At 40.2% G+C, this 12,253-nt stretch overlaps 1 protein-coding gene across 1 annotated transcript in view; it reads left to right on the top strand.

The window, feature by feature from the left end:
• Positions 1–12,253, top strand: part of ank2b (ankyrin 2b, neuronal) — a 127,570-nt gene that overhangs the window by 82,819 nt on the left and 32,498 nt on the right. Inside the window, exons 28-34 of the mRNA XM_078276232.1 lie at positions 1,511–1,549; positions 4,422–4,646; positions 7,931–8,029; positions 9,444–9,598; positions 9,742–9,953; positions 11,808–12,012; positions 12,107–12,203. Of these exons, the coding sequence (XP_078132358.1) occupies positions 1,511–1,549; positions 4,422–4,646; positions 7,931–8,029; positions 9,444–9,598; positions 9,742–9,953; positions 11,808–12,012; positions 12,107–12,203 (1,032 nt within the window). The remainder of the gene's footprint in view (positions 1–1,510; positions 1,550–4,421; positions 4,647–7,930; positions 8,030–9,443; positions 9,599–9,741; positions 9,954–11,807; positions 12,013–12,106; positions 12,204–12,253) is intronic.

Raw genomic sequence — 12,253 nt, 5'->3', positions numbered from 1 at the left:
TTTATACAAATATATCTTCTTGATATCTGGAGTGAGAAATACATCCAAACACAATAGTTAAAGACAGAGTTAAAAAATCTGAGAAATACAACTATTTGCTTTGTTTCTGAGAGTGAGATGAGAAGATTGATCAATCAATATCAATTTCATGTCTGAGTGTTAAGAAGAAGGCAGAAGTCAGGATGTGGTTAGCTTAGCTTAGCTTAGCTTGGCTTAAAGACGGGGTAAGCAGCTAGCCTGGCTATGTCTGAACAAATATACACTTACTAACCCTCAGTAATTCAAGTTGCATTTTGTTTGTTTAGTCTGTACGCACATAGAAATGTCAAAATTCCCAATTTGTGGTTATACGTGCCGGAACTGTTCTTGTTGAACAACCGTGAGGTTGCCAGATTGGGTACCATTGTGCCTGTACAAAGACCTGAAAAACCCATAATCACCAACCATATCTGGCAACCTGACTATAGCCAGACGTTGCACAGAACTACAGAAACAGTTCCAGCATGTAACTCGCCCTAAAACAACAGATTATCATTTTGACGTTTTTGTTTTGTTTAGAACAAGAGAGATATAAGGTGTTAATCATTCAACTTTAGGTGTTGGGAGGTGCATTTCTGAACTTTAGACAGAGCCAGACTAGCTGTTTCCTCCTGCTTACAGTCTTTATGCTAAGCTAGGCTAACTACTTAACACACACAAACACACACACACACACACACACACACACACACATAACAAAGGGAAGCATAGAGTATTGTCTATGTTTACAAAAATGGCACCTTGCAGAAGTAACATCAATGACACTTCTGTGGAATGCGCAACATTTTTTTGCAATTATGCTTCTGTGTTTTTTGCTGAACATATTTGGTAAAAAGTACTGTAAATACTGATTCACAACTCCTCTGCTACTGTACTACTGTCACAGACTCAGGACACAGAATACCATCCGAATATCTTTAATGGAGGTCTTGGACAGGGTACAAAAAGTAACAATTACAGAAAAACTCTGGAGACTTCAAGTCAAAGTAGCTCTAATAAACTTAAAAGCACAAAGGCCAGGAGATAAACACAGGAAGCGCTGGCACAGCCGCAAAAACTGGTCGCACCCATATAACATGTGGAGTCCTATAGTGATGAGACCAGACAACAACTGAGCCATGGAGAGGGTTCTTGTAGATGAGATAACAAGTTCAAACAGGCAACAGGTGAGGAGTGCTAATAGGCTGGGGATAGTGAACGATGATACTGATTGAGAGGAGACTGTGTAGTGGGCGTGGCTGAGGGAGAGCCCAGTGCTGGTGTGACAACTACATAGGCAGTGCTGAAATTAAAGTTTTCATGTCAGTGCTTGTTTAATGTGTTAGATTGTGGTTAAAGTAAAAAGATGTAACTTCTCGGTCTCTTTTCCTTACTCTGACTGTCTCGTGTTTTCTCTCTGGGTTTTTCTGAACTGTTTCTGCTTGACTTCTGATTCCTTTCTGTCTGATGTGGTTGTTGTTGTTGTTTTTAGCCATTCCTCTCCGTGCCCTGATCATGGAGACCACAGCAGGTGACCTTCTGCACCTTGGTTTAAATATTCTCCTCCTCCGCATCTTCATCTTTCTCTTCCTCCCCTCACAGTGTGCTCTCCTGGGAGAGAGGTGTTTGTGTCACTGTCCTCAACAGCCATTGCCTCATAGACCTTAGTGTGGGTTTTTACATTGTGTCATCAATCAATCATGTTAATCAGACTTAAATTGTCAAAATAGTACACCTAGTTCCACATTCTGAGCCCCAGAGTGGATGTCTCCACATGGACAGATCATGTGATGCAGAAAGTTAGGGAAATCAAACCTTAAATGATGGCTATCTGGGCAAAAGGAGGTGGTGAACGTTGAGGACAGGTTTGTTTATTTCATACAATGTCTTGTTAATTGTGCATTTCCACTAACTTACCCACCAACTTAAGAAATATTTTGGCATAAGTATAGTATTTTTATATATAAAATATGTATTATTGTATGCCCAGGGTACCCCCCAGGGTTCTCCAAGTTAAATTTAAAGTTATAGTGCATCGTTTCTTTCGCCCCCATGAGGAATTCTAAGTAATGACAACAGCACTGTCAACATGACGCAAGCCTTCCGTGATCACGCACCACCCCCACCCCTCCTCCACGCAGTTGCTTGTAGTGTTTATCCTGTCAAATCAAGGAGAAAACAGAGGATTAAAAAACACAATGGACTCTTCAGAAGAGGTAACTATCTTGTAATTTGTATCTCTTCTTCGTCTCCAAAGCTGATCCTTGCTGTTGTCCTTTCTCAGTGGCGACATAAAATGCATCACTTGAGCTTCTGCGCACGAATGCCGCTGGACCACACCATTTTCTAAACATAGCCATATTGAGAAATCCAGAGAGAGTTGTGTGGAGCTGATAGTCTTAATTAGCAACTCATTTGGCAATGGCTTGAATGTAATCAACGTTCATTAATATAATATAGCCACACACAATAGCTTTAAGACTTTTTAGGACCTTTTTAATACCACTAAGGATGGAATTTACAGTAATGCCAACATCTCGGCCATGAAATGGAATTTTTTAGCCCGGGAAAAGTTTTCTGAATTTAATTAAACATTTAAAGATAATACTCACATTTAATACACAACAGCTTTGTGGGTAATAACATACAATGAAGAGACATTCCTTCACCATCCTAGGAAAGGCAAATTTGCAACCTCAGCACCACTGCCCTCAGCCTCTGGTCTCTGGCCAGACCTTCAGACACTTGCCAATTCTGAGGCGATGAGCAGACAGTCTGTTTTACAATGGTGGAAATCCTTTTTGGGCTGCAGGGGGATTTTTTATTTACAATACCGCTAGTGGCCACTGGAGGAATTTGGCTGCAAGGCTGAGCTCCCTTCCTGGGAGCCTGGCTCGTGCACAATCCACGCTCAAGAGTGTAACGCAAAACACTGACATAAACAGTACCTGTATTGTCGCATAACATCCACTTTACACCAGAGTCAATTGTAATGTTCCAATAATGCCTTATTTTTTATAAATATTAAATTGAATACTTTTAAGACCCCATGTATACCATATTCAGGAAAATTGCCTTGAAACTCTTTGAGCAACAATAATGGTCTGATTGAAATACTGTCAATCAGAAAAGCTTTATTCAATTCAATGCAATTGTATGTATAGTGTCAAATCATAACTGAAGTTATCTCAGGACACTTTACAGGTAGAGTAGGTCTAGACCACCCTCTATCATTTACAGAGAGCCAACAATTATCCCCCAAGAGCAAGCATTTCGTGGGCCAGCAGCGAGGAAAAACTTCCTTTAAACAGGCAGATACCTCGGACAGAACCATGCTCTCGGTGGGCGGCCGTCTGCCTTTATTTTCTTACTATATCGAACTAAACCACTGAGGAACGTTTCGGCAGTGCAGGGCAGAAATCTTCATCTTTTAACAGTTTACTGCTGGTGTTTCTGAATTCAATAACACATGTTTTTATGTCTATGTGTGTTTGTTAAAAACTGTGTTGTGTGCTTTACTGAAACCAGGGCGAGATCACATTAGAGCTGGGTAATGATCACATTGTAATGTCACATCGTCACACCCATACCCCCGCTCATTGAGATGTGTGATCCATGTGCATACTGTATTTGCCACTTTGCATGAGGAGTGGGGTCAAAGAGTCTCAAGCTATGAATTCAAAACGTTTGATGCAACTTGACAAGACTTATAGAGATGGAGCTGTGACTCATGGTGACCATTCAATGTTAAGAAAATAGACACCAAAGTCAGCCAAATGGCCCCAGTAGATCATTGCCTGCATGGCCGTTCTTACAGAATTTGAGACAGAATTAATATATAACCTGCTAATTTACGGTCCTTTAAATAAAAAGAATTAGAGCCCTAAAGTGCTCTAAAGTGTTGAAACTATATAACTTTTGAAAGAAAAGTATACCCTTTAGTTTTTTCCATTGTTCTGTAATTGTCACTTCTGGCCACAGTGGCTGCTGTTTTCTTTTTTGTTTTGAAATCAGCACTTGACTAAACAATCTCTGCTTAACTGCTTTTTGCTGATGAAGACAGTATTATATGATCCAAAGCTCCAAAAGAAGCGAATAAATGGACCTGAAATGTTTTGTCAAAAGTGAGCCTTTAAGCTCAACCTTTTAGTCCTTTGTAGTTTAAAACGTGTAAATCTTCCAATTTGACGATTCAAATCATCCACATTAGCAGCTGCTAATATATGTATAATACCACTACGGGCAGCTACAAGTTGTTGTTTTTCTCCTTTTGAGATACTGCTAGTATTAGCACTTGGGCAAACAATTGACCAAGTAGCTTTGGTGTCTATATTCTTTTGTCACTTATTGGGATCAATGAGAAATGTCTTTAATTTGTGGAAATATCTCCTGTTCCACCTTAGCTTCCTGGTCAGCTTCATGGTGGATGCCAGGGGCGGAGCCATGCGTGGTTGCCGGCACAACGGCCTACGCATCATCATCCCGCCCAGGAAGTGCAGCGCGCCCACACGGGTGACGTGCCGGCTGGTGAAGAGGCACCGTCTGGCCACCATGCCCCCGATGGTTGAGGGCGAGGGCCTGGCCAGCAGGATCATTGAGGTGGGGCCCTCTGGAGCCCAGTTCCTCGGGTAAGCCACAGCGAAGGGTGATGGATGGAATGAATTCCTCAGAAGACAGGAGATGTACAGGATTAAGAGAGCAGGAACATGGAGAGGTAGCATCAAGTGAAAAATATCGAAAATGCAGAAAGCAGCAGGAAAACTAATTGATACTTCTGTACATGAAGATGTTGTATCATTTTATTGCAAGTCGTAGCCTGTTCTTTTTACATTTTTACACATTTCTAGCAGGTTTGGATATTCTATGCCAACAGCCTTTGAAATTACATTTTAAAATTAGCGTTTCATATCTCTTTAAGATGCATCTCTAGTGTAAGATGGAAGATAAGTGTGACAAGCACAATCATAAGTAAAGCAGGATGAAGAGGTCAGAACTGTAGTATACTATCTGTATGTCCAGGCCAATGACTGATTTGTATCCCTTTTCATAAGAATCTTACAACTTGCTGCCCTTTTTTCAGATTAATTTAACCTCTGCCTTTGCATTACTAAAACTGTTTCTGTATTTGCTCTTGCTTTCTCCCAGCACCTGCAAAATGTTAATATTTGCTCTTCAGCATGCCCTGTTTTCTTTCATAACAGCTGTAGTCCAACTCTTTTTAACCTTATCCCTAACCCTTAATGAAAAAAGCTTTCGTATTAACCCCCGCTCCAATATATTGCACCATGATTGGTTTGATATGTGGCCTCAAATTCTGCCCTCTGCTGGTAATGTTTAAAATAGAATAGTATAAAAGCATTCCTTCTATGGTTACAACTATATATATAATATAATTTAATATGTGACTCGAGTTTTGGCCTTTAATTACCCATCCAGTTATCCATTAACTGTCAGCAGTGGATAGTAATATCAGGTTCTCCCTGACATAAACTACTGAAATATGTTATTATGTTATTATGTATGAATGAATATTTTAAAATTTGTGAGTATTTAACTCTGCAGTGCAATCTGACTCACTCTACCTTAAGATGATTGGTCCCATTATGACTGTAAACTATCAATTTTTGTTTGTCATTTGACATGAAATTGGTAACATTTGACACATTTCTTACAGCATATTTATACTGCAAAAATGTCTTTACTTGGCCATAAAAACTTAGGTAAATATGGAGACCCTAAGTGTTAAAAGTTATTCAAATACAATTGTTATTATAATTGAAATAATATGATATATATATATATATATATATATATATATATATATATATATATATATATATATATATATATTAGGGCTGTCAATCGATTAAAAAAATTTAATCTAATTAATTACATACTCTGTGATTAATTAATCAAAATTAATCGCATACATAATTAACGGTGCCTGAACCGACACTTTTTAAGAAAGTAAAAAAAGAAAAGAAAAAAAAAGGGTACTAAACAACAGTCGGTGACATTAAAGAACGGCTTGTTTATTGCTAAGGCCATATGGTCACAATGAAGTGATTTAATAATAATGTATAACAATAACAATAACTAATTTCAGTAGTAAATTGCTGTTGAACCATCAGATGGTAAAGGACATTTACAATAACTTCAAATGCACCACGAGGCTGTAGTTTACCAGTTTCATTGAATGCACTGTCTGTGTTGTTTCTCCGACGGCAGCTGCAGATTGTTACATCCCGGTGTTGAATCCTCTACAGTAAAACACAGTCACACTTTACACCGTTAGCGTTAGCGTCAGCGTTAGCTGTCAGCATTTTAACCGTGTTTAATCCAACTACTAGCTAGCGGTAGGCTAACGTTACAACACAGGACTTTCACCCGGGCGAGCTGGGTTTGCGTCCCGCGTGTGGCGTTTTGTTTCCCGTAGTCTTCCTAATCACAACCGTCCCGTTATTGTCGCGCATCCCCAGCGGCCGTCCCCCGTGGCCGTCCCCCGTGGCCGTCCCCCGTGGCTGTCTCCCGGCATGTGAGGCGCCCTTTCTCCGTAGTTTATTTTTTTTCCTAAGCCCGTTATTGTCGCGCGGCCGTTCCCCGGTAAAAAAACGTGCCCGTGAACACGTAAAAATAACGTGACATTTACACGAACTGCCGTGAGACTGGGTTGTTATATGCTAGTATAACAAACAATAATAGAGATAATTGCACGTCATTTTTTATTTGATTCTGACAGTTTTTATTTAAATACATCTTTTTTTAAATGTCTTTTATTTCATTTATATTTCAACACCATTGGCTTGTTGCGTATTCAGGCCAAAGCAATAGCCAATCACATTCCAGGAACTGCCCTTTGTCTTGATTGACAGACAAAGACTTTGCGATGAAAAGTGGAATTATAAAATAAATCTGCCATTGGAAAACATTGCATTGTGGATTAAAAACAGATTTTGGGAAAACCTATTTTGAAATATAAATATCATTTTGTTCTAGGTATTCAGCATTAAGCAATGCTTTATTGAACTGCCAGATTTTTTAACGGCGGGACTTCAGGGTGACAAATACGTATGTAAAGTAAACAAGACAAGTTTTTAGTCCTCTGAGCTAATGCGTGCTAACTACTTAAGCAGAGTGTAATAAAATATAAACACAGAGGCTCCGTACTCTGAACCAGCTTGAACCAAGTTGGCCAACACAATTATTAACAACGGTAGCGCATAGTGCAACCGCTTCACTTCTCGCTTTTACCCTTCACAATAAAAGCATAACTTAAATTCATTTAGAGCATTTCATTAAGAGGCAACCCAATAAAATAGCTTACACTCCACTAATAACACACTAACCGACACTAGATATCAAACAAAAGCCAGTCAGTTGCTGTGAGCTGTACATTCACCACTTCTAAGCAGAAGATAACGTTACCTCCGGGCAGCTGCCTCCATCCCACTCAGACTCACCCTGGGTCTGGTTCCACAGCTGCCTGTACCGTCACTGACATCTTCAACCAGAGGACAGACGACTTGATTTTACCCCAGAGAGCAGCATGAAAGCGAGGGGTGCTCACTCTGACTGACAAAAACCCCTGACTACCCAACTTGAATGAGTCAGATGAGGGGTCACTGACTGATGATTTAAATATGTGACTTACAATAGGCAGCCCTAAAAAATATTAAATTATTTCACAATTTCATTTTTATATTATATAGTGTGTATGAATTTATTCATATCACTATTCATTTCGAAGACTTTTGGTCTCCATAGCCATGTAGCTGAAAATGACCACAGTGTTAGTATTATCATTCAACTCTTGCAAATCAGTCTCCAAGGTTTTAATTTTGCACCCGACAAAAACATTGTGTGTGCTCTTTCTTCCTCACTGCTGCATATGGACACTTGGTCGATCACACAGTAAACTCCACCTCCCTACTGCCCCTCCACCTCTTAATGAGGGAGAGAGTTTGGTTAGCAGAATCCTCCAGCTCGGCCCACCGGGAACAAAATTTCTTGGGTAGGGTGGAAAAAATGCTTTTGCATATGAAACAATCCATGGATGCCAGTCTTAGTGTTTTATTTGACAAACCTTCCCTTTGATGTTATTTTGTCCATAGGGTATTGTGTTGTTGTGCTTGTGCTGGTCTCATGTAGTTCACCTCATCTGGTACTTAAACCTTTAAACCTTTTCTAATTTATTTAATCCCTCTCTTCTGCTTAGCATTTTCCATTTGTGTGTTGGTTTTCTTGCTTTCTGATTTCTTAATGAATGTGTGTTAGACGATTTTGTTTTTTAATTTTTGTGTGAAATTTAAATGGTTGTATGGCCTGTGTGTAGCGAGGGAACCAGGTGACATTTGACAATATGGTGTGGGTCTGTGTATATTAAATTGATTGACAGGCTAATTTCCCAAAATGGTGGTGTAACTCAGTGTAAATCACAGACGTGTATGCTTATAATTTTTGGCTTAAATATGATGAAATGTAAGCCAACATTTCAAAAAAGGAAGTTGTGTCTAAGGACACAATCACAAGTTTTCTTTTTTTTTTAAATAGTAATGTAGTGTTTAATGTCAAACATGGCAACAATATAAATATATATGATCATATGCTGTCAGGCCAAAGAACCCTCAAAATATCACATAAAAATATGTATAGTTTTATTCAATGTGGATTGTACTTGTAGCATGCTTCTAGATATGTGTTGTAGCTAGCTTGTTGTTATATTGTATATCAGGTAAGTATTAAAACAACTGTTCAATTCTTATATTATTATATAATTCTTATATATTAATTATAGTCAATCTACAAGAGCATTTTAAAATGAATGGCAAAATAATGGCCAAATGTTATTCTTCCTCTGAAGGACTAACATGTTGCTCTAACCATTCGGTTACAAGGCTATTGCCAAAACATGTTGATCCACGCATGATGGATCCAAGTATCTCTGGCAGGCTGCCCATGGAGGCGCCCCGAGCAGTTGGGGGTTCAGTCCAGGAGGCAAACTGGCACCTCCGCAGCTACCAGTCCACTGTACTTGGACAGTATGGGGACTTGACCGGCGAACCTACAGTTCCCAAGCCAAGTCCACATGGACTGAGCAACCGCCCCACTAAAGAACATATGTATTCAATTCAATTTTATTTATAGTGTCAAATCATAACAGAAGTTATCTCAGAAAACTTTACAGATAGAATAGGTCTAGACCACACTCTATAATTACAGAGACCCAACAATTCCCCCCAAGAGCATGAATTCTGAAAAAATATATAGATAGGAATACATAAAGTCGACACTGGATAATTGCCTTGACCAATTATGAAAACTCTGCCAATTACACACAAACACATGCCCAAAGGCATGTATACACACTCTGTAATCATCCATGACATTCTGTAGTTACTCACACTATCTTGCCTCTACCCCTTCAGTCCTGTGATTGTGGAGATCCCACACTTTGCTGCCCTGCGGGGAAAAGAGAGGGAGTTGGTGATTCTGAGGAGTGAGGGTGGAGAGAGCTGGAAGGAGCATCACTGTGAACACACCCAAGAAGAACTCAACCAGATACTCAACGGCATGGACGAGGGTCAGTTTTTGATGGTGTACCAGTAGACTGCACCATGGCTTTAAAAAAGCAGATGTAAAAAGTATACATGTATTCATATAGTAGTATATACTATACTACATGACTGTCCTTGACACAAATCCCTATCTACCTTCTTCCTCCAGAGCTGGACACGCCAGAGGAGCTGGAGAGGAAGCGCATTTGCCGTATCATCACTAGAGATTTCCCACAATACTTTGCGGTGGTGTCCCGCATCAAGCAAGACAGTAATCTGATTGGTCCTGAAGGAGGCATCCTGAGCAGCACTGTTGTGCCTCAAGTACAGGCAGTTTTTCCTGAGGGGGCCCTCACCAAGAGGATAAGGGTTGGACTGCAGGTAATTGACAAAAGCATCGGTATTGTCTATCAGTGTTGTAGTACTTGAGATCGGTCTTGGTCTCAAGACCGGTCTTAAGACCAATTTTTGAAGGTCTCGGTCTCATCTCGGAATTGACCATATTTTTACTCGATCTTATCTCGGCAAAAGAGAACTGGGGATTTTATTTCAAGGCCGATCAAGACCACAACTGTAGGGATTTAGCTAAATTGCCTGTGCATTGTCTGATTTATGTGTTGAAACTTGCCAATGCAACCAATAGGGTTGGGTACCGAAACATGGTTCCACGAACCGGTTCCTACGCAAACGGTAGTATTCGGACCGGATTAGAACGCAAATTTTGGTTCTAACTGAAATATTTTCCCTCTGTTGCTCCGGACAGTGGCAGACTCTTTTTTCTTTCTCCCTTTTCTGCTGGGTGGCACACGTGCCCGCTCGCAGTGTGAAGCGCGTGTCCGCACTATTCGCCGACAGTGACATGCACTCTACAATCAATGCTGTGCTGAAAGATGGCTTTTTGTAAACGCTCCGAAACGGACGTAAACATATCACACGTTCTCTGTAGTCTACCATTAGCTAGCTATCGTAAATGTAGGCTACTTTTGAAATGCCATATTTTCCCTCTAGGCTCACAAAAACGGACGTATAAGCATATTAACCATTCACTGCACGTGATCGCTAGTAAACATATTACACTTGCTCTGCTAGTCTATCATTCTGGTGGTGTGGGAGGCGGGACAGCCTCCCCAAATTGTCTGCCCTTTCAACTCATACCTGTTTGTACAGGCCTCTTGAACACCATCTGAGAGAGTTTTCTCCTGTGCAGAACATGCCATAACTCAGGAGAGGTGTCAGAGAAGGCAAATATGGTAATTTTTTTACAAAAGAACTTACATACAAAAGTTTGAATCTGGTTGGCATACCAACTCAATAACATTTATTTTGTTGTTACTTGTTAATAGTGTAACTGTTATTTGTCAAATTATTGTAGTTATGTGTTAGGTTTACTTATTATATATTTAAGTACTTTAAAACATGAATGTATTGTTAAATCTAAATAATTTTCAATTTAAAAAAAAAACTCCATAAAAGAGCCTTTCTTTGATGTCATTTTTCAGTTTTTCAAGAATTGGTTTAGGAATCGGTTAGGAATCCTTTTAAAGTACTGGTTCCGCATCAGAATCGTAAAAATCCAAACGGTACCCAAACCTAGCAATCAATAACCTGACTCATATCTAATTTGAAATTTGTTACCGTAAACCCACCTCTCCCCGCCCCCTTTACACGCACTCCCAAGAAAGTGAATGCGGGAGACAGGACAAGAAGCTCTGGCTGTCTAACACAAATCTCGTCTTGGTCTTGACTCGGTCCCGCCCTGCCTCGGTCTTGGTCTTGACTCGGTCTCAACCCCTCAAAGTCTCGGTCTCGATACACTCTGGTCTTGGTGATGACTTGGTCTCGGTTTAGGTGGTCTCGACTACAACACTGTTGTCTATGGTACCCTTAGATACTGTACATTTACCTGTTTTGTTGTATTTCTCTTATCATAGCATAGCATACGAACTTAGATGTCAAACCACTCCAACATCCAAAAAGTAGGTTTCCTTTGTGGAATATAGGGCCAAGGTTGAACCATCACTGGATCTTACTTTATGAAACTCATGGGATCAAGCTATCACAACTAAACCTCTGGGAAACAAGAATGTCCATGCCAAAATCTATGTCAGCTAATCTAATATTTGTTTAGAGATTTGAATCGAAATCAGAAACTTGCTGGTGGTTCCAGATAAATACCCCTGTTTGGTTATTGACAACAAAAAGTAAGGTTGTCGTATACTCTGTCTACTCTTCCAGGCCCAGCCAGTGAGTGTGGATGTAGTGAGGAACATCCTGGGGAACAAGGCCACCTTCAGCCCCATTGTCACCCTGGAGCCCCGCAGGAGGAAGTTCCATAAACCCATCACCATGACCATCCCTGTCCCGAAGAGCAACTCAAATCTGGTCCTCAATGGCTTCGGAGTGGACACTCCCACCCTACGACTGCTCTGTAGTATCACCGGTTAGAGAACACGCGCAAATACACACACAAAGCTGTGAATAGGACACAGGCTCATATTTTAATATATCAATCTTGTGTTTGTGTCTATGTACAGGCGGAACGACGCCTGCTCAATGGGAAGACATAACAGGAACCACTCCGTTAACATTCATCAATGACTGTGTCTCCTTTACTACCAATGTGTCTGCAAGGTGACGCAAAAAGTATTTGTTGTAGCACAACTAAATGTATTACTGATTTA

Source organism: Sander vitreus, chromosome 19 (genome assembly GCF_031162955.1).
Source record: "Sander vitreus isolate 19-12246 chromosome 19, sanVit1, whole genome shotgun sequence".
NCBI classification, from domain to species: Eukaryota; Metazoa; Chordata; class Actinopteri; order Perciformes; family Percidae; genus Sander; species Sander vitreus.
Note: the sequence above shows the minus strand (reverse complement) of the source record. Positions and strands in the feature narration are given on the sequence as shown.